Source organism: Myodes glareolus, chromosome 1, assembly GCF_982192425.1.
Source record: "Myodes glareolus chromosome 1, mMyoGla1.1, whole genome shotgun sequence".
Classification (NCBI taxonomy): Eukaryota; Metazoa; Chordata; class Mammalia; order Rodentia; family Cricetidae; genus Myodes; species Myodes glareolus.
Genome location: NC_142026.1, coordinates 58,890,857 through 58,912,853, shown reverse-complemented (window position 1 = coordinate 58,912,853; position 21,997 = coordinate 58,890,857). Strand labels below are relative to the sequence as shown.

At 48.1% G+C, this 21,997-nt stretch overlaps 2 protein-coding genes, 1 long non-coding RNA gene and 1 other non-coding gene across 5 annotated transcripts; 3 read left to right on the top strand and 1 right to left on the bottom strand.

Annotated features, from left to right (window-relative positions):
- Nucleotides 1-413: 413 nt before the first annotated feature.
- Nucleotides 414-13,229, top strand: Blvrb (biliverdin reductase B). Its single transcript, XM_048440459.3, has 5 exons — nucleotides 414-617; nucleotides 8,958-9,122; nucleotides 9,265-9,354; nucleotides 10,745-10,873; nucleotides 12,973-13,229. Exons 1-5 carry the CDS (start codon nucleotides 539-541, stop codon nucleotides 13,128-13,130), a joined length of 621 nt encoding a protein of 206 aa, XP_048296416.1. The 5' UTR covers nucleotides 414-538; the 3' UTR covers nucleotides 13,131-13,229.
- LOC146896002 (signal recognition particle RNA) lies at nucleotides 5,997-6,304 on the top strand. Its single transcript, XR_015005235.2, has one exon.
- LOC146896003 (uncharacterized) lies at nucleotides 10,125-17,840 on the bottom strand. Of its 2 annotated transcripts, none has more exons than XR_015003306.2 (4): nucleotides 17,760-17,840; nucleotides 14,808-15,088; nucleotides 11,890-12,061; nucleotides 10,125-10,573 (listed from the first exon to the last, which is right to left on the bottom strand). It is a non-coding gene; the product is annotated as an uncharacterized LOC146896003 (long non-coding RNA). The 2 variants fall into 2 exon arrangements; XR_015003308.2 differs by having other exon boundaries at nucleotides 10,125-10,537.
- Nucleotides 17,841-17,868: 28 nt separating this feature from the next.
- Nucleotides 17,869-21,947, top strand: Sertad3 (SERTA domain containing 3). Its single transcript, XM_048440437.3, has 2 exons — nucleotides 17,869-18,002; nucleotides 20,738-21,947. The coding sequence occupies exon 2, from the start codon at nucleotides 20,741-20,743 to the stop codon at nucleotides 21,332-21,334; it is 594 nt and encodes a 197-aa protein (XP_048296394.1). The 5' UTR covers nucleotides 17,869-18,002; nucleotides 20,738-20,740; the 3' UTR covers nucleotides 21,335-21,947.
- The last annotated feature ends 50 nt before the right edge of the window (nucleotides 21,948-21,997 follow it).

The following is a 21,997-nucleotide window of genomic DNA, read 5'->3' as shown; positions in this document are numbered from 1 at the left end:
AGCAGCCAAATAACCGTTCCATTGACTTCAATACACAATTCACGTTATAACACAAGGAACGAGACAGGGCGTCGCCCACAACCATGCGGTCACACAGGTACAGAATCACACCGCGCACACGCCTCTCCTAAGCCAAGGTGTAGGGAAAGGGGCATGAGCAAGGAGTGCGGTGGGCGTGGTTCACCGACAGGCCCCGCCCATCCCTCCCCTCCCACTAAGGGTAGCCGGCTTTAGGAGGCTGAGCTTTGAGTGACAAACTGCTCTAGCTCCGCCCGCTCCTTTTCTAGATGGAGGCGTAGCCTCCGCTTCTAAACGCCTATCGAAGAAGACTGAAAAATGCAATCTGACTCCTGTTCCGCCCACTCGCGCTCTTCCCAGTAGGGAGCGTGGTCGACTTAGTCCCGCCCTTTGAACCCAAAACGGAGGGCCTCGCCCCCTCCCTCTGCCAGGGGAAGGGCGGACCGCGCGCTACCTTGCAGCCATTGGGTTCCCGCGCGTCCTCGGAGCTCTCAGCCTTTCGGACCCAGGACCCCGCAGCATGACTGTCAAGAAGATCGCGATCTTCGGTGCCACCGGCAGGACCGGGCTCACCACATTGGCGCAGGCGGTGCAAGCAGGCAGGAACCGGGGCGGGTGGGGAAGTCGTGAGCACCCGGGCGGAGCACTGGGAAAGGTCGTCCTGGGGCCGGGCAGAGAACACTTGTGGCCGTTAGTGCCCAGCCTGTGGGGCCAGCTGGTGGTCACGGGGGCAGAAATGGAGGACTCTGAGATTCAGTTTTATGTAAGTCAAAGGTATAGGGATTAACCATGGGAACCCGGGGGACTCCTCTGACAGTTATATGTAAGCCGGAGGCTCTTATGAAATGTATTTGTGACTGTGGTGGTGGTCCTAGTTAGCAGACCCAGAAAGGGCTTTCTGAGCCAGCACCAGCCAGGCCATTTCCCAACACGTGTTAAATCCTGGTGGCCTTCGCTTGGAATAGGAGCTAGTATTACACCACTTGACAGATGAGAAGACTGAGAGAATGACTTGCTGGCACATGGCTGTGCTGGGACTTGAACCCAGTTCATGCTCTTAAGCACACGCGCGCGCGCGTACGCGCGCGCGCACACACACACACACACACACAAACCGTACTCAGGCTCATAGCTTAATCACTGGAACAGAAAATCGAAAAGCTGAGGCAGCTAGCTACTGCAAACACGGAATGCACGAGATGACAGTATAAGAGAGTGACAACCTAGCAACAGCAGTCCTGGGAGGGTCAGTGAGCTAAAACTTCGTTGCTGTCCCAGGAGAGGGCACAGGATCCCCCAGCATCCTCCTGGCCCCTCAGTCTAGAAGTTTAACTTCTAGACCAGGCCTGAAAGTTCCAGATAAAGGGCCACACCCTTGCTAGCCTTGGCGATGCTTAAGATATTGACTATCAGGGCACCCCAAAAGGGTGGAGGCCACCAGGACCCCTGTCTCTGCTGATTCCCTCTTGTTGAGGCTCTTTCTAGAAGTTCCATTTTTCAGGGGACTTAGTAAGAATCATAATTCATGAAAACCAGTTTGCGTCTGTTTGTAGTGTGTGCACCTGCGATTCTGGCACTGGAGAGGCAGAGATAAGGAACTTGAGTTCAAAACCATCTTTGGCTACTCAGCGAGTTTAAGGCCTTCGTGGGCTACCTGATACCCTGTCTCAAAACAACGAAACTAAAGCAAGCTGATGTTAAGTAATTTTTAAGGAGGAACAAGGAAGGAACTGGAGAAGTAGGGAAGTGCTGAGTCACCATGAATTTGTGGATGATCCTGTTAATACCCGCAACTTAATCCCCAATACCACTGTTTACCGCTGGCTCACCCTGCTGGTCACGGGTGAAACTGCACACAATAATTCCTGGAGACCTGTTTCTCCCAGGGGCTCAGAAAGGCCTCGAAGGGAAGAAGGAAAACTAAGTCAGGAAAGAATCTGAGGATATAGCTCAATAGTGGAGCGCCTGCCTGGAATACTCCTGGGGACGAAGTGCAGCAGAGCCCATTGCCTAGCACGCTCAAGGCCTGTGCACCATCCCAGCACAACCAAGGAAAACAGGTGGCTAGGAAGGGCTTGAGTGACTTGGGTGTTCCATTTCTTCAGTGTAATTTCGTAGAGTTTGTTTGACAAACATGGACTCTGATCCATTCTACACATTCAGACAGGCAGATCTGCCACATTCCATGGTGGTGGGGCCAGATGCTTTGTCAACTACAGGCAGAGACCTAAATATCTGTGAAAGAAATAAGGAAAGAAAGGGAAGGAAAAGAAAGAGAAAGGATAACCAACAATGAAATCGTTGTGAGCCGGAAGGATGGATTGCTGGGTAAAGGTACCCAGCAACATGAGTTGAGTTTCCAGAATCCAGATGGGGGAAGGAGAGAACCAACTCAGAAAAGCTGACGTCTGACTCCACACCCTCACACAAATAAATAAAAGAAAGAAAGAAAGAAGTGGAGACAGAGATGGCTCTTACAGTGCCATCTTACAGAGTGACTTACAGTGTAGAAGGTGGGTGGACCGAGGCCCATGTGTACTTGGTGGGAAGTGAATACTCCGTGGCCAACTCAACTCACATCGAAGATTATGACCCAGCCTTGAATTCAGCTCTGGCTTTCTCTGTCGCTAACTTGTGGTCATGACTAGTTACCTAAACTTGCCTCAGTTTCCCAATCTTCAAAGTAGGTATGATAATAATTGCTCCTATGTAGAATTGTTGCAACCTAGTACTTCTCAAACTAGGGGCCATAGAGTTCTGGGCTGTTTTTAATTGGTTACCAAAAATCAAAATGTATCGAGTTGCCATGGGCATTGATATGTCTGAGCCTAGTAGCCAGGCCCAGTCACCTGTCCTCAGTAGGACAATTAATGAGAAAAATTCATACAGAAATCAGAATTAGGAGGTGTATTCAATGTGGGCATGTTGGGAAGGTCCTGTAACATTCCCCCCTACTTAGGTCCCTCTTTCAAGATCTTAACAAAAGGTTTAAGTTTAAATATAAGCAAAGAGATATCTGTAAGCAAGCAGTCTCGGTCAAGATGTGGTCATCGCCAGCATCATCCTATTGGCCCCTGTATCCTCCAAGGTGGTCTGAACAGTTGTCAGAACTGTGGGATCTCTTCCTCTCCTGGTTGGCACAGGGCCCCAGGCTCTTCCTCCTGCCAGAATGAGACATTTGGGGAAGTTTCAAAGTCTTGGGGTCCATTCATTGTTTCGAGCTTTCTGATTACCAGACGTTTTCTGACTGGTATAGTTACAGCATGCCATACTTACCTCTACAATGAGTTCAAGGCCAGTTTGAGCCATGAAACCGTGTATCAAAAAAAATATTAAGTATAAATATAAGAGGATAATAACAATAGAAACAATCATTGCTTCTTTCAGGACTGGAACTTTGGATTAATTTGCTTTAGTATAGTTTGGTTTCTATGAAGTTTTGGTCCTTGTTATTTTGGTTTTTCTTTTCTTTTTTTAAATTTCCACTCCATTTCTTGTTTTTTATTATTTATTTATTTTTATGTGCATAATTGTTTTGTTTGCATGTGTATCTGTGGGGAAGTGTCAGAACCCCTGGAGCTGGACTTACAGACAGCCATGAGCTGCCACGTGAGTGCTGGAATTGAACCCTGGTCCTCTGCAAGAGCAGCTGGTGCTCTTAACCTTTGAGCCGTCTCTCCAGCCCCTGTTATGGTTTTTCTATGTAGGATTTAAATCAGGGACTTGCACGTGCCAAGATTTTATGGCTGAGATCTTATCTATCTATCTATCTACCTATCTATCTATCTATCTATCTATCTATCTATCTATCTATCTATCTATCTATCTGCATATGTATGTGTATTGTATGGCTTTTTATGTACTTTTGTATGTGTGTGTCTTTATAAGATTCCTTTTCTTTTGGTTTTTTTTTGGGGGGGGTATTTATTTGTTTGTTTGTTTGAGATAAGGTCTCACTATGTAGGTCTCACTATGTAGGTCTCACTATGTAGCTCTGGCTAACCTGGAACTCACTATGTAGTCCAGGCTGGACTCTATCTGCCTGCCTCTGCCTCCTGAGTGTTGGGATTAAAGGTGTGCACAGCCTTATGCTGCTCTTTTTAGCTTTTTGTTTGTTTGTTTGGGTCTTTTGTTTTGTTTTGTTCTTTCAAGACAAGGTTTCTCTGTGTAGCTCTGACTGTCCTGGAACTCGCTCTGTAGACCAGGCTGGCCTGGAACTTACAGAGATTCCTTCACCTGCCTTTGCCCCCTGAGTGTTGGGTTTAAAGGAGTGCACCGCCACCACCTGGCTCTTTTTAGTGTCTTTAATTATCTGTAGGTGTGTGTCTATGTGTAGGTTTATGTGAGTGATTACAGGGGCCAGTGGTGTCAGATCCCTGGAGCTGAGTGGCACAGCAGTGCGCCACGTGACTTGGATGCAGAGAACTAAACTCTTGTCCACTTACCTAAGAGCAGCCAGTGCGTGTAACCACTGAGCCGTCTCTCCAGACCCCAGTCCGTGTGTTTTTTCAGACAAGTCTCACGCGATAGCCCAGACTGACTTTGAGCTGATTGCTCTGCCTCAGCTCCCAGTGTGACTTGGTCTCTTTCACTTAGCTATATATACATGTTTTTTCCCCTTCCTCAAACTGTTAGAGCATGCATCAGTATCACCTTTGTTTTTCTTGTCGAATAGTCCTGCTAAATCACATGGGTTTACCCATTAAACAGTGGGTAGGTAATATGAAAACAGCTAGTATGACCACACATGTGAAAAATTTGGGATGAAAACATGTTTTGGATTCCCTTTGGTCTGTTATCTAATAGCAAAATTGCTGGGTCACATGGCTAGGCTGTCTGTAATCTTTTGAAGAACTGCCAGGGTGTCCTCCAAAACAAACACATCATTTAGTGTTACCCTCATGCTCCCCACCGGCCTGCCAACCCTGACACCAGACTTTTCCTTACATCTTCTTGATAGGCGTGAAATGGCATCTTACTGCATAATGTGGTCAGTGAAATGACTTTGGTTTTTTGACACTGAGTCTCAGGTAGCTCAGACTGGCCTGATTCTCCTGTCTCTTCCTCCTGGTTGCTGGGATTATAAACTTGTAGTATGGTAACAGGGTCTTGCTGTGTGGCCCTGCAGCCTTGGCTGTCCTGACATACTGTGTGGACCAGATTGGTACCACCGTCCTCTGTTTTTCTCTCTTTTTTAATGTCACATTTTATTTGTTAATTGTGTGTGTTAATTGTTGTGTACCCACTTATGGAGGTCAGAGGAGAACTTCCAGGAGTCACTTTTGTCCTTCCCCTGTGTTGGTCCTGGGCATCCCAGGAAGTTTCTCAATGCCTTTATCCACTGAGCCATCTTGCCAGCCCTTCTTCTGTTTGACTTTTTTTGAGATATGATCTTATGTAGCTGACCTAGGTTTGCTATGTAGCAAAGGCCATCCTTGAACTACTGGTGTGCCTGCCTTTGTCTCCAGAGTGCTGGGATTACAGGTGTGTGCTCCTGTGTCCATCTGCTTTTCTTTTCTTCCTTTCTTTTTCCTGCCCCCACCCCCCTAAGACAGGGTTGCTCTGTTGGCCAGGCTGGCCTCAAACTCACAGACTTCTGCCTGCCTCTGCCTCCCCTGGAATTAAAGGCATGCACCACCACTCTGTGGCTTCTTTTCATTTTTAACTCCGTGTGTGGGAATGTGGTCAAGTGTGTGTGGGTGGGTGCATATTTGCGTGCAAGCCTATCATTCTTCGGGGGCCACTCGCTTATGGTTCCATAAGCTTTTTGCTTCCATTCTTGAGACAGGGTCTCTCCCTGGGACAGGAGACTAGCTGAGAAGACTGGGCGGGCTGGCCAACAGGGCCCAAGCATCCACATGACTCTGCCTCCCAGCACTGCTCCACCATGTGCCTTTTGCTCTCAGTGTTTATTGATCAAATCCACCCCAGTTCCCTCCTCTCACTTCTGACTTTTTACATGGATTCTGAGTGTAGAAGTCATGCTTGTGTAGAACGCTACCTAACTTATCCGCCGGGCTACTCAGGAGACTGAGACAGGAGGATTGCTTGAGTCCAGGAGTTCTGGGCTATAATGCGGTATGCCAATCCAGTATCCACACTAAGTTCAGCATAAATGTGGTGATGGTCCCCGGAGTGGGGGACCACCAGGTTGCCTAAGGTGGGGTGAATCGGCCCAGGTCGGAGATGGAACAGGTCAAAACTCCCCTGCTGATTTGTAGTGGGATTGCACCTGTGACCAGCCACTGCTCTCCAGCCTGTTTCTCTTTTTGTTTGTGTGTTTGTTCGTGTGTTTGTTTGTTTTGTTTTTGTTTTTTGAGACAGGGTTTCTCTGTAGCTATGGAGCCAGGCCTAGAACTTGCTCTGTAGACCATGCTGGCCTCAAACTCACAAAGATCCACCTGCCTCTGTCTTCTGATGAGCCATCCCTGCAGCTCGGTCCCTTTATTTTCTTCATGCTAGCGTCCTGGAAGCACTAAAGATGGGGGTGGGGGTGTTTATTGGAAACAAGATCTCAGTATGTAGTAGACCAGGGTGGCCACGAGTTCACTGAATTCCAAATACTGAGAGTAACGGCGCCACACATCCGCCCATGCAGTTTTCCATTTTGATGAAGTCCGATTAGTTTGTTTTGGCGTTTGCTCATACTTTTGCTGTCGTAGCTAAGAAACTACCTTCTAACCTGCAGTCATCAAGTGCGTTCTTCCATTTTCTTCCAATAATTTCATAATCTTCTTTTATGTTTATTTATGTCTTTGACCATTTAGGTTAATAATTTTAAAAAATACCTTTTTACATTCCCCCCCCCCGTGTGTGTGTGTGTGTGTGTGTGTGTGTGCCCACAGCATGAGTGTGGAGGGCACACTTGAAGGAGTTGGTCCTTTCCTTCTGCCATCTGGGTCCCAGGAATAGAACTCAGGTGATCAGACTTGGTGCTATCGCCTTTACTGACTGAGCCGCCTCATTAATTTTTGTGTATGTTGTGAAGTGGAGCTCCTTTTGCATTCAATATCCTATACCAGTTTTTTTTTTTAAGATTTATTTATTTATTATGTATACAGCATTCCTTCCATGTATGCTTGCATGCCAGAAGAGGGCGCCAGATCTCATTATAGATGGCTGTGAGCCACCATGTGGTTGCTGGGAATTGAACTCAGGACCTCTGGAAGAGCAGTCAGTGCTCTTAACCTCTGAGCCATCTCTCCAGTCCCCTATACCAGCTTTAAAATATTGTTTTTGTTTTTATTTGGAACAAGGACTCATGTAACCCAAGACTGCATAAATTCAAAGGTATCCTTATCTACATAGTGAGTTTGAGGTCAGCCTGGGCTACATGAGACTGGGGGTAGGGGATCTGAAAGAGAGAGGGAGAGGGAGGAAGAAAAAAGGGGGGAGGAAGAGAGAAGGGAAACGCAGCAGCAAAAACGCATAGAGACTAGAATTAGTGTCCTCCTGGGTATGTTACAAGCCCAGGGTCATTGAGCTAGCTCCCAGGTTAGGACTTTCTCTTTGTAGCTTTGGAGCCTGTCCTGGAACTCGCTCTGTAGACCAGGCTGGACTCGAACTCACAGAGCTCCTCCTGCCTCTGCCTCCCAAATGCTGGGATTAAAGGCATGTGCCACCACAGCCCAGCTAAAACCAGGGTAGCTTTAAGGATTCAAGATGTGAATATATGCAAAGTGCTTGGTGTCTGGGACAAAGTGCCTGTTGATTCTATAAATGTTATTTCTGGTTCAGTGTGCTGCTGCAGGCCTGTCATTCCAGCAACCCAGCGGGCTGAAGCAGGAGATCCTTACGTTTCAAGCCAGCTTGGGCAACATATTGAGATCCCAATTCAAAATGAAAATTAAGAAGTGAGCTGTGAATGTAGCTTTATTGATAGAGCAAGCACTTACCTAACACACAAGAGGCCCTGGACTCCATCCCCAGCACCACATACAACCAAGCTTGAGAGCACACACCTGTAATCCTAGCACTTGGGGGGTGGGGACAGGATGACCAAGGCCAGTCTGGAGCACATGATACCCTGTCTCAAAAAATAAATCGATAAATATAAGATGAAAGTTAAAAGAGGATGCAGACATGTGGGTGAGTGTGAAGGACTGTCTAGCCTCGGCTACACCCTGGAGTCTCCCTACTCGCCACACAGGTCATTCACCAGCAGCACCTTCACCGCTGTCCCAGAATGTAAAGCTCTCCGTCGCTACTGTAATTGATGTGGGCCGCTATCAAGAGGAAAGGAACTCTTCTTTTCCTTTTATGTGTCATCTTCAGAGGAAGGGACAAATCCCCGTGACAGCTGCAAACAACGGCTGATGATCCTTCACAGTGGGATTCCTGGCAGGGGCTCTACCACTGAACCAAACTTCAGCCTCTTCTCAGTCCTTTTTTTTTTCCAAGTTTTATTTTGAGACAGTCTTACTATTTGCCCAGAACTTTCCGTCCTTGTACCTCAGCTTTCTGAGTAGCTGAGTCACTGCCCTTTGAAACCACAGGGGCTCCTCAGAGTCTCTAGTGAGCACTAGAGATACCTTTGGCCAAGGGAGGGAACTAATCCCAGCTTCATTTAGTCCTGGGGAATTGGGGAATTTGGTTCCTCCCTTTCCTCCAGGACCATGCATCTGTGGGGGAAGATAGAGCCAGGTGGGATGCCAGGGGTTAACCATTTCCCTGCCGGAGGGTAGGGAAGACTAGTGAAGGGTAGTCTCATGGAGACCTACATTCAAATCGTTTGTGAGCCAGCAGTAAAGAAAGCATTGCCCTGTCTTAAGCACTAGCTAGATAACAACTGTTAGTTTGCCGACTTGATGATCATCACCTCAGAATATCGCTGAAAATGGGGAAGCCCGGGAAGAAAATACGTTTGAGAATCCCTACACCCTGTACAGTTAATCACCCACCAGCCCACTGATCTGCTTTCTGCTCCTCTTGGCCCACAGGTTATGAGGTGACGGTGCTGGTTCGTGACTCCAGCAGGCTTCCAGCAGAGGGGCCCCAGCCAGCCCACGTGGTAGTGGGAGATGTCCGGCAGGCGGCCGATGTGGACAAGACCGTGGCTGGGCAGGATGCTGTCATCGTGCTGCTGGGCACTGGCAACGACCTCAGTACTGAGCCTCCCCTTTGCCCTCGGCCCCTCCCTGTACCTCGGCCTCCAGCACCACCCCCACCCCCGGCCCCACCCTTGCCACCCCTGCCACCACCACCGCCGCCACCTGCCAGTGACAGCCACTCTCTGTCCCCTCTAAGGTCCCACTACAGTAATGTCCGAGGGCACGCGGAACATTGTGGCAGCCATGAAGGCGCATGGAGTGGACAAGGTCGTGGCCTGCACCTCGGGTGGGTGGTGGGGTCATGGAAGAGGGGCTGAACTGGGAAGGGGGTGAGTACCGAACGAATAGCCCCCAGTCCTCTGAGATATGGTATTAAAGCTATCCCAAGTTACCATACATTTACTGAGCACCAATTGTGAACCTAGCAGTGTGCCCCAGATTCTGTACCCACGTGGTTCACAGATAAAAAGTGAGGCAACACACAGATCCGTGATTGAGCTGACATCCCAGATGAGCAGAGCCAGGGTAGAAAGGGCACGGCAGAGGGATCAGGGTTGGGAGTGGACAAGCTGGGGAAGAAAATGGGAACCGAGAAGTTGGAGACACAGAGAATATCACTACAGCTGTAATGGTGTTCACCAACTTGCTGCCCTAGCAGTTACAGAGAGACAGACACTAAACAAAAGTTAATGGGAGTCTGGGGTGTAACTCAGTGGTAAAGCCCCTGCCTAGAATCCCCCTCAGTGAGAGGCTGTGGGGGGGCAGTGGTAGAGCCCCTGCCTAGAATCCCCCAGTGAGGGGCTGGGGTGTGGTCCAGTGGTAGAGCACTGTCTGGCATGTACAAGGTCCTAGGTTTCATTCTCAGGACTGAAGTAATCATCAGCAATTCAGAAGGAGTTAATAGCAATTAATGCTAACATCACCCAAATACAAAGCCACGTATAGCTTCATTCCTGTAATCCTAGCTCTAGGGAGGTAGAAACAGAAAGATCCCTTGGGCCACTGGTCTGTTGTCAAGGCAAATTAGTGAGCTCCAGATTCAATGAGAGTCTGTCTCAAAAAATAAGAGGGAAGAAGGTGAACTCTTTTTTTTTTTAAGATTTATTTATTTATTATGTGCATAGTGTTCTGCCTGCTTGTATGCCTGCAGGCCAGAAGGCACCAGATCTCATTACAGATGGTTGTGAGCCACCATGTGGTTGCTGGGAACTGAACTCAGGACCTCTGGAAGAGCAGCCAGTGCTCTTAACCTCTGAGCCGTCTCTCCAGCGCCTGAGGGAGAACTTGTGAGAAAGGGACCCAACATCGCCTTGTCCTTCACACACAGTGCACACACGTCCATATACCACACGTGCAAATTTTTACATTTATTTCCACGATTGTTTGTCATGGAGGTCAGAGGACAATTTGATGGGAGTCAGTTCTCTTCTTCCACACGTGGATTCTGACAGCCACCTCAGGTTATCAGGCTGGGGACAGGAGAAGAGTTTATGAAGGACAGGTGGCTGGTGGAGAAGAGATCAGATTTAGAATTACCGGCCCACTGACTTCCTAGAATGGATATAAGAGAGGTGGCTGAAGGGACCTGCATTCTGGCAGTTGAGAGGCGATAGTAAGCCACCTAATGATTCTGTTTAGCCCAGGCTAACCCTGCCCTGTGTCCACCCCCTCACTAGCCTTCCTACTATGGGACCCAACCAAGGTGCCCCCACGCCTGCAGGACGTGACTGATGACCACATCCGGATGCATAAGGTGCTACAGGAGTCGGGCCTGAAATATGTGGCTGTGATGCCCCCACACATAGGTGAGTGGGGTGGGGACTCTATGGCCAGAGCACCGCCAGCCTTGTACGCCACCTGAGAGCCTGGCTGGGCCCTCCCTGGCTCCTCTAGAACTGCCGGTGCTGCACAGGGGATTCATATTCAGGTGCATGCCCATAGAAAAGTGGGGGCTGGCAAGAGGGTTCACTGGCCAGAGGGCTCCTGTCTCCAAGACAAAGGACCTGAGTTCAAGCCCCAAGACTCATGTGATGAAGACAAGAAATGCCCCCTGAAGGTTGTCTTTTGCTAGCCACATATGAGCTGTGCCAGGTGACCTCCTCCTTAAAACAAGTAAATAAAAATGTTTTGAAAAAAAAAATGGTTTTTTCAGCAGTTAAGGGCACTGGCTACCCTTCCAGAAGACCTGGGTTCGATTCCTAGCACTACATGGCAGCTCACAACTGTCTGTAACTCCAGTTCTAGGGGATCTGACATTCTCACACCAATGCACATAATTGTTTGTTTGTTTGTTTGATACAGAGTTTCTCTGTAGCTTTGGAGCCTGTTTTGGAACTTGCTCTGTAGATTAGGCTGGCCTTGTCTCTGCCTCCTGAGTACTGGGATTAAAGGCATACGCCACCACCAACCCACTATAGAATTTTTTTTAAGAATATTTTTTCAAATGAGGATCAAATATATGGTCCTCACCTGTAATTCCAGACTTTGGCAGCTGAGCAGGAGGATTACTACTTCTAAACTAGCCTGGATTTTGAGGTTTGTCCCAGAAATCCAAATCAGAAAGAAAGAAAAGTAGTAAATATATTTTCTGTCCTTCGTTGCCTAATTTCATCTTCTGCCTCAAGTAGCCCAGGCTGGCCTTGAACTTACAGCATAGCTGAGGATGACCTTGAACTTCTGATCCTCCAGTCTCTACCTCCCAAGTGCCAGAATTACAGGTGTTCAGCACCACACCCGGGTTGGGGTTTGTTGTTGTTTTCATTTGATTTTATGTGTGTGATGTTTGCATACATTATGTCTGTGTACCGACTACGTGAAGTACCTTAGAAGGCCATGGAACTAGAGTTGCAGGCTGTGAGCCGCTATGTGGGTGCTGGGAATCAAACCCGGGTCCTCTGGAAGAAAAACCAGTGCTCTTAGCTGCTGAGCCATCTCTCCAGCCCCTATGCCTGGCTTGTTTGATCTCCTTTCTCTTCTACTGTTCTGTCGTCTCTCTGTAACAAACAAATGATGTGGAATTCAGATATTAAAATATCACCATCATTTTTCTCTTTTTTTAAGATTTATTTTTACATATGTGTGTGTGTGTGTGTGTGCCATTATGTTCACATGAGTGCAGAAGCCCACAGAGGCCAGGGTGTTGGATTCCTTTGGTCCTAGAGTTGTAAGCCATCATAAGATGCCTGTCATGGTGTTGGCAAACAAATTCAGTTCCTCTGAAAGACCAGTAAGTGCTTCTAAGTACTGAGCCATCTCTCCAGTCCTAAAATCACCATCATTTATTATTGTTGTTTCCTGATACTGAAAGTCAAGACTCAGAAGATGGCTCTTGCATGGGGATTTCTGCGCATTCAGAAGGTGGTAGGGACTGTAGTGACATGGAATCCTTCCACACAGACATATCTGGAGGAAGATGCGGATGTTCTGCTAGAACACCTACATGTGGTCTCCCAGTGCTTTCTTATGCTAGCGTAGCAGGGCTCCCAGGAAAAGAGAGATGCCAGGCATGGTGGAACACAACTGCCATCCCAGACTACATATTTGAGGTCAGTCTACATAGCAAGTCCTGGTCTCAAAAACTAAAAGTTATTTGATGAACTAATATGGGGAAGTGCCCGCATGCACACACATTATACACAAAAGTTAGTAAATTAAAAAGGTTAGCCGGGTGATTGTGGCACACGCCTTTAATCCCAACACTCCAGGGGCAAAGGCAGGTGGATCTCTGAGTTCAAGGCCAGCCTGGTCTACAGAGTGAGTTCCAGGATGGACTCCAAAATTACACAGAAAAACCCTGTCTCAAAAAAACCAATAAATAAATAAATAAATTGATTAATTAATTTAAAAGAAGCAAGCTGAAAATGAAAAGGGTGGCTGGTTCATTACCTCTGTCTTTCTCTCACAGGGGACCAGCCGCTAACTGGAGCCTACACAGTGACCCTGGATGGACGAGGGCCCTCAAGGGTGATATCTAAGCATGACCTGGGCCACTTCATGCTCCGTTGCCTTAACACCAATGAGTATGACGGACACAACACCTACCCCTCCCACCAGTATGAGTAGGACCCTGGCCCTGGTTGGGGGATGGCATCCTGAGAAATGACACATAGAGGGATCAATAAATTTTTAGCCAAGCGCTTCAAATTATTTCAGAACACCCAACCCAGATTTTCCTCTTGTTTGTGAGTTTTTTCAGGGTCTTACACATGGTGGATAAAGTCTCTACCACTGAGCCACATTTTCAGTCCCCTTAACTGGCAGATTTTAGACAGGTGCCCTATTGCTGAGACATGTCCTGGACTTCAATTTTTTTAAGTACATTTATTTATTTAGGGGTAAGAGTGGCATGCTATGGTGCATTGATTAGAAGACAATTTGATGGATGCAGGTCTCTCACCATTTGGGTCCTGGAAATTGAACTCAGGTCAGTAGTATTGGCAGCAAGCACCTTTAATCCCTGAGCCCTCTTGAAAGCCCTTTAATTTTTTGTTTTGTTTTGTTTGTTTTTGATTTTTTTTTTCAAGGCAGGGTTTCTCTGTGTAGTTCTGACTGTCCTGGAATTCACTCTGTAGACCAAGCCAGCCTCAAACCTCTGCCTCCTGAGTGCTGGGATTAAAGGTATGCGCCACCTGTGCCACCAGCCACCACCACCTGGTTTTATTTTTTATTTTTTATTTTTATTTTTTTACTTAGAGATAAAGTCTTGCTGATTTTCCCAGACTGGCTTTGAACTATCAATCTCCTGCTTTAGCCCTCTGAGTAGCTAGGATTGCAGGATCCCACCACATTGAAAATGTGTTTCTCTGTATTTGGATGTTCTGAGTATTTCTTCATTCAGTTTTTCAGTAAGAGTTGTGTTTTTGTCTAGCCCTAGGTTGGGGTCCCAGTGGTGACCAAAGTACTCCATGCCCCAGCTTTCTCGCTTCACAGAACAGTGGGGTGACATGATACCTCTGAGCTCAGAGGCCCGGGATCACCAGACATGGAGTTATCTGACACAACCTTAGCAAAAAGGGCTCAGTACAGTGAATCTCAGCCTATGGGCCACAACCATCAGAAAACACACGTTTCCGATGGTCTCAGGAACTGACACCATGTGCTCAGTAGCAGAATCACAGTTATAAAGCAGAACCGAAAACAGTTTTACGGGTGGGGGTTCATCACAACGTGAGGGACTGTGTTAAAGGGTCACAGCATTGGGAAGGCTTGGAATCACTGTCTTAATGGACGACAGGTGTATATCCAACCCGAAGCCTGGATGACTGAAAATATGCCTAGAGAAGGTTCTAGAGTAGGGCCGCATCCCTGGCCACAGCAATGCAAAGCAGAAAAGCATGTGGCTCCTTTTACAGTTAGTGCTAATCCTACATGCCAGACGTGTAATCCCAGCACTTGGAAGAGGAAGGCTGGAGGATTACCCGTTCTAGATCAGACTTATAATAAAATAACAACAACAGTAACACTAATATTAATATTGTTATAGTAAAGTGGGCGTGGACAAAACTAAGGTCCATGGAGAGTGGACTGTAAAAGTTAGTATGAAAAGGCTGTGTTTAGGGCTGACAAGCTGGCTCAGCAGTTAAGGGTGTTTGCTGCAAGCCTAATTACCTGAGTTCAATCCCTAGGTCCCACATGATAGAAGGAGAGAACTAACTCCTTTAAATTGTCCTCTGATTTCAACATATGTGCTGCACTGTGTGCATGCCACAAATAAATTAAAGTCACGTAATGAGAACTTACCACAAAGCCAAGCTTTGCTGAACATGATGCCCTTTTCTGTAATCCCAGCACTCAGGATGCTGAGACAGGAGGATTGGGATAATTTTGAAGCCAATCTAGGCTCTGTAGTTCCAGGCTAGCCTGGATTCAAGGTGAGCTATGTCTCAAAAAGAAAAAAAAAAAGGCCAGGGTTTGTGGCCTATACCTTTGATCCAGCACTCCGGCAGAGGACCTCAGTGAGTTCAAAGTCAGCCTGGTCTACAAAGTGAATTCCAGAACAGCCACGGCTACACAGAGAAACCCTGTCTCGAAAAAAACAGGAAAAAAAAAACTTAATATGTGTACTCGTATATATACATATTGCCTGGTCCTAACTGTGTCTTTCTTTGCGATCTACTGTCTTCTATTGTTCCCCTGGGTATTTTTCTCATGTCTGGGAGAGCCACTCTTAGGCATGTCCTTCCTCCTCCCAGCTATCCATGTATCCCTCTCCACCCCCACCTCTTTCTCCCAAGGGGGATCCTCTTGAGTCCCACACAGACAATGCCAGGAAAATGACAGGTTCCAATCCAGGAGACCTAGTCTGAGCAGTCACCAATCTCAACGGAGATGATAAAGCTGCATCTGTTCTCAGTGAAAACTCATCGTGGGCCTAGAGTTTTACCTCTGCAGAAACAGCGATGTGGGGGTTGGTTTGTTTGGAACAGATTTTATTTGTTGCATGTGCCTGCACTCAAAGAGCCCAGACACATAGCAGTCAGAGGACAGTTTGTAGGAGTGTCTTCTCTACTTCCGTCACCTGGATCCCAGGGATTGAACTCAGGTTGACAGACTTAGTGACAAGTGTTAGTGACAAGTACCCTTACCCACTGAGCCATCTTGCTGGCCCAAAACAGTGGCTTGGTTTTGTTCCTGCCATCTCGATTTCTCTTTCTGTACATTGCTTGAGCATTTAACAAATTTTCACTGGATACTTGCTCTGTGCCCAGCACTCAGATAACCTTGGAACTGTCTCAGGGGCTCCAGTCCAGGTGTGGGTAGGCAGAGGGTCATGGTTTGGTAGGGAACTGACTGTAACTCCAGTTAGAAGGGTACCTAACATTTGGCCTCTTCGAGCACTGCATGCATGTGGTACACAGACATATATGCAATCAAGATACTCCTACGCACAAAATTAAAATAAATTAATATAAGAAAATTAAATAATGATGACAACAAAAAAAGATCCAAGGTGGGTATGGCATCGGACGGCCGACTGTAACACCAGCACTTAAGAGCCGACAAAGGGGGGCAGGAGTTCAAAGTCGTCTACACGCACATAGACTTCTCCGCACATAGATAAAACACACACGTAAACCTTTAAAAAAATGCAAAACTGGGGAATGGAGGGACAGCTCAGTAGTTTAGAGCACTGACTGCTCTTCCAGAGGACCGGGGTTCAATTCCCAGCACCCTCAGGGCAGCTCACAACTGCCTGTGACTCTAAGATCTGACACCCTCACACAGACATACATGCACGCAAAACAGCAAAGCACATAAAATAAAAATAAATTAAAAAGAAAAATAAAAAAAACCATCTGGACAGCAGTGGTGGCACACGCTTTTAATCACAGCACTTGGGAGGCAGTGGCAGGTGGATCTCTGAGTTCTAGGCCAAGGCCAGCCTGGCCTATAGAGCAAGTTCCAGGACAGCCACAGATACACAGAAACTCTATTTTGAAAAGCCCCCCCCAAAAAAAAACACAAGAAGATTCGGTCTTGAGATTTGGTCTGATTGTTTACTATGGACTAGCGTTGCACTGGACTCAAAAAAAGGTAAGGAAAAAAGTTCCTTGTTTATTTCTTAGAAGGTGAATGCCTAAATCCTAGCACCTGAAGACTGAACCAGGAGGATACAGAATCCCAGCGCAGCCTAGGTTACATAGTAAAAGCCTGTCTCGGAAAACAAACAAAAAAATGGTTGGGGACATAGCTCAGGAGTAGAGTGCTTTAGCCCGCACTAGCTCAGCTCTGTGCTCCCTCCCAAACACCACAAAAAGGAAACAAAATGAATTTTCTGGGCCTGGAGGGGAATACCTGCAACTCTCAGACAGAAGAGGTGGAAGCAGGAGAATTAGAATTTCAAGGCCAGCATTGTCTATACACACACACACACACACACACACACACACACACACACACACACACACACACACACACACACACACACACGTCCAGCCCGGACTACACAAGACTGTCTCAAAATGAGAAAACGGAACCTGAGAATGAGTCTTAGAGAACAGGAAGGAGGGCACCACAGGTCCAATAGTGAACAGCAAGGTAACGCTTCACTATGAGACCATGCCACAAAATAAATAACACAAATTGAAAAATCTTAATAGTATGTCGCTCAGTCCCAACGTGCTTGTCCAGAATTCTCCAGTATCCAATTCCCAAACCCAAAATATAAGTTTGAGTTTGTCCCCAGAGCTGCCAGGAGAAATGAAAAGTAAGCAGCAAGAAGCAGACAAATTTGAGAAAGGACTGAGTAACCTGGGATCCAGGAGGTTCCAGCTAATAAGCAGTAGACCCACCCTCAACATTAACCACGGGCTCCGCCTACCAAACGAGTTGGGGGTGGGGAGGTAGGGCGACGCCAGCTAAGGGGCGGGGCTGAGGTCGTCCAGGTAACGCAAGCCGCATCACATTATTGGCTGATATTTAGTGAGTCATTCCCTCTCCTCCGCCCTCCGTTTATCCCAAGCCTTCAGAACTCCGGAGGGCGTGGCCTCCGCCAGCTGCCCAGCCTGCGAAACCGCAAGGGAGGGATAGTGGTGTCACTCGGCCTCGCTCCGCCGAGGAGTTTGGAGCTGATATAAGAGGGTCTGCAGAGAGACAGAGAAGCAAGAAACACATCTAGGTCCAAAGAAGCCGCTCCGACGGCATTATATCCCCTTCCACCCTGGAGACCCCGCCCCCTAACCAGTCGCCAACCTAAAACGACCCGGCCCAGTGGGGGACGGAGCCTGGCGTCCGTGGCTCCTCCTAGCCAATGGCGCCCCACGGCGGGCAGGATTCCAACCAATTGTGGCTCGCGACTGGCCTCCGGGGAGGAGCCGAGTGGCCCCGGGCCAGACCCAGAGGCCCGGAGAAAGTGAGCCGGACTCCTACCCAGCCCTGGTGGGACGCAACGCTGCAGGTTTGCTGGAGGTAGTCGTGGAGACCCTGGCAGCCGAGGTGAGGAGTGGGTGCCTGTGTGAGATTTTCCTGAAGTTGGGAGAGGAGGGGGCGCGCCTCCGTGATAGGCGGAAGCGGGGTACGGACCCGAGTGGAGGTCGCAGATTGCTGTGACTTATGGGCTTCGGAGAATGGAAGCTAGCTAGAAACTGAATTCCAGCATCGGAGGGAAGGCAGGGGTATTCAGGAGCAGTTGGAGTTTGGAGAACCCAGGAAAACAGAGAGAGAACTTTTGGGGTACCAATCTGGAAGCGTAGGACAGTTGGGTCTCCCCAAATGGCTGAGTTCGGAGTTCCACGGCGTTCTAAGGGAAAGTGAGTTTTGAGTCTAGGATATGAAGCATTTAGAGGAACCCGGGAACTAGAGGCACCCAGTCTTGGATTCCGAGACGCCGTCGTGAGAAGGGAATCCTGGGGGGTGTTCAGTGTTGGGGTCCTCGGAGCCAGGTGAGGAGTTTGGGAAGTAAAACCAGAGTCATTTGAAAGTCGAGCCGAATAGGGAGATTTCGGACGAGGTCTCAGAGTTGAGATATCCAGTCTCCCCAGCCGGACTATGTACCCGAGAGTTATTTATCGTCTTTGAGCGATGTAATGGGATGTGAGTTTCTGCACTCCGAGGAGAGTTTAGGGAAGAATCCAGAACTTCCTGGGGTGATAGGGACCCGGAGAAAGCAGTTTTCGGGCTGAAGCCGGGTGGGGGAGGGGCGCTCGGGGCGTGGAGCTCAGATTCACCGCCCCGAAGGCAGCAGAGGGCGGGGCGGGGCTGCTGTGCGTCCGGGTTCCCTTCCCCCACCAGCTAGAGCTCCAGTGAGCATGCTCTTTGGCAGGGTGGGTGTGTTCAGTCCATCGGGCGTGCAGGGCCTTCTGGGGATTGTAGTTCGAACGTAACAGCAGCGGCTGTGCTTGGCGGCTCTAGGTCCACAGTTCCCAGAAGGCCCTGAGGCCATATTGGGGTGTTTGGGGTGTTTGGGGTTTGCATCTGATCTAGAGACCCAGGGAAGGGCGGTGCCTATTGGAAAGGATGGTATCGTTGAACTGGTCGCTAGAGGGCACAGCTTGGTGTTGGTTGAGTTATATCCTGCTTTCCTTTGAATCGGAGTTTGGGAAGTGTTCCCTTTCTTGTGAGCGCTCTTCGTCTTGGTGTAGGAAGCGTCCTTGTAAAAAGAAGAATATCACGCACACAGATACCCAGATTCACACACTTCTCAGCTGGGCATGAGATTAAAGCAAGCCTTTAATCCCAGCACTTGGGAGAGAGAAGTGATGGGATATGAGTCGAGGTCAACCTGAACTCCAGAGAGTACTAGGGCTCCACAGAGAAACCTTGTCTGAAAAGACTAAAAAAAACCTCTAAGGTCCAGAGATGTGACGGTACGTCTTGCGAAGATCAGTTAAAATCAGAGTTCAAATGCGCTTTTGGTGTGTTGCTCCGTATTCCACACTAGTCTGTCCTTTGACTTGTTAGAATAACTAATAATAAAGGTATTGTGGGAAAACAAATGCAAGATCCATTAAGATCCTCACTTTCCAAATCCTGAAATTGTCAGAGTGTAAATTCAGCATTGTGGCTACCACAGGCAAGTAAGTGAGAGTCAAACTAAGCCCAGGCGTTTTGTGGTTTGTTTGGGTTTTTTTGTTTTGTTTTGTTTTGTTTTTCTGAGACAGGATCGTCTGACCATGATACTCTGCTTGGCCTGAGATTGGCTATGTGGACTAGGCTGGTCTTGAGCTCAAAAAAAATCTACCTACCTCTGTCTCCTGGTGCTGAGATTAATGGCATCAGACACCAGTCTCAAATTTTTTTCCTGTTCATTGTCTATTTTTAATTTTATGTGTATGGGTGTTTTACGTGCATGGACACCACTTGGTGCCAGATCCCCTAGCTGGGAGGCATAGGTGCCCTAAAACTGGAATTTTAGGCAGCAGTTATGAGCCATCATGTGGGTGCTGGGAATCAAACTCAGGACCTCTGGAAGAGCAGTCAGTGCTTTAACCACTCGGCAATCCTCTACCTTTCTTTTTTTCTTTTTTTTTTTTGCTTTGTTTTGTTTTTTTCAAGACCGAGTTTTTCTGTCTAGCTTCCTGGAACTAGCCCTTGTAGACCAGGCTGACCTCGAATTTACAGAGAGATCTGCCTGTGTGCGCCACCACTGGCCCAGCCCCTCCACCTTCCTTTTATTTTTGAGACACTAAATAAGGTTGCAGCAACCCTATTTGCATCTTGTTCTCTATTTCTCTCTCTCTCTTCTTTTTTCATGTGCTTTGTTGTTTTGCCTGCATGTATGTCTGTGTGAGGGTGTCAGATCTTAGAGTCACAGGCGTTTGTGAGCTGCCCTGTGGGTGCTGGGAATTGAACCCCGGTCCTCTGGAAGAGCAACCAGTGCTGTTAACTGCCGAGCCATCTCTCCAGCCCCAAATCTTGTTCTCTCAATCACATCACATGCATTCTTGGCCTTGTTGGAATACGACTTTAAGTAGAGGTTCTGATAAACAACCAAACAAAAAAGACTCACTTGATAAAGTGGGATCCAAAGGTATCTGACTTGGGGGCGGGGAGACACGACACGTCTCATTCCTTTAATCCCAGCACTGGACGGTCTGAATTCGAGGCCAACCTGGTCTACAAAGCTAGTTCCAGGACAGCCAGGGCTACACACAGAGAAACCCTGTTTCAAACAAACAGAAACTCTGCAAACAAAAGCAAAGGTGTCTGATAAGACTTTTTCCCCCCCACAGGACATGGGAGGCTTAAAGAGAAAACATTCTGACTTGGAAGAGGAGGAAGAGGATGAGAAGTGGGACTGGACTCCAGCTGGTCTTCGGAGCTACCAGCAAGCCCTGCTCCGAATCTCTCTGGAGAAAGTCCAGCGCAGCCTGGGCCCCAAAGCGCCCAGCCTCCGCAGGCACGTTCTTATCCACAACACACTCCAGCAGCTGCAGGCTGCCATTCGACTAGCTCCAGCCCCGGCCCTGCCCCCAGAGCCTCTCTTCCTCGGGGAAGATGACTTCTCCCTGTCTACCACCATTGGCTCTATCCTCAGGGAGCTCGATACATCTATGGGTGAGATGGAATCGCCTCCAAATCCAGTGGCTTCCCCAAGTCCTCAGAATGAAATGATGCCCCCGGCTGATCCTGTGTTCCTAGAAGCTCTGAGCTCCCGGTACCTGGGAGACTCTGGCCTCGATGACTTCTTTCTGGACATTGACACATCTGCAGTGGAAAAGGACTCTGCACTTCCACCCCCAGAGCCTCCTCGCAGCCTCTTCTGTGCCCCCGGATCCTGGGAGTGGAATGAGTTGGACCACATCATGGAAATCATCCTGGGATCCTAAGACTGATGGGGATCCTTCCTGGCATCAGCCTCTCTGGGCAGGGTCCTTGTATGTGAATCTTGTGTGTGTGTGTAGCTGAGGCTTCTCACCAGTGACTGTGGCCTCCTTTCCTCCTATGTCAGGATTCCACAAACTGCCCTGCACGTGTGCGTGTCTGGTTACCCAGCCTTCCGTGAAGGTGCGTCTTCCTGAATTAATTTATCTCTTTCAAATGCCTTAACGAGACTCTGTTTCAGGGAGTCTAATGTGTCTCTTACACATTTCTTCTGCCTCCCCCACCCTTCCCTCTGCCCTTGTGACCACTAGGGCCTCAGGGAAGATGAAGTTGGACCGGTCACGCCGAGACCGTGGGCTGCCTTTCTGGGGAGTGGGAGGGGCTGGTCTCCTCCTGGCAGGCTGAACCCCACTTCCTTGGCAGTACCCCAGTTCCAGTAGCCTCCTGAATCATAACCAGGCCGGACCATGTGCAATAGGGTGGAAATCTACCGCTCCATGCCACACTATTAAAAAAAAAAAAAAAAAAAAAAAAGGCAGGGTTTGTTTGTAGTGACTGGTTTTTTATTATTATTTTTGAGTGTTTCTTTTTTTTTTTAATAAAAGTATTTTGGAAATATTTGAATTGTCTTTAAATTTGTAAATTTACGTGTTTGGATGGGAAGAGCC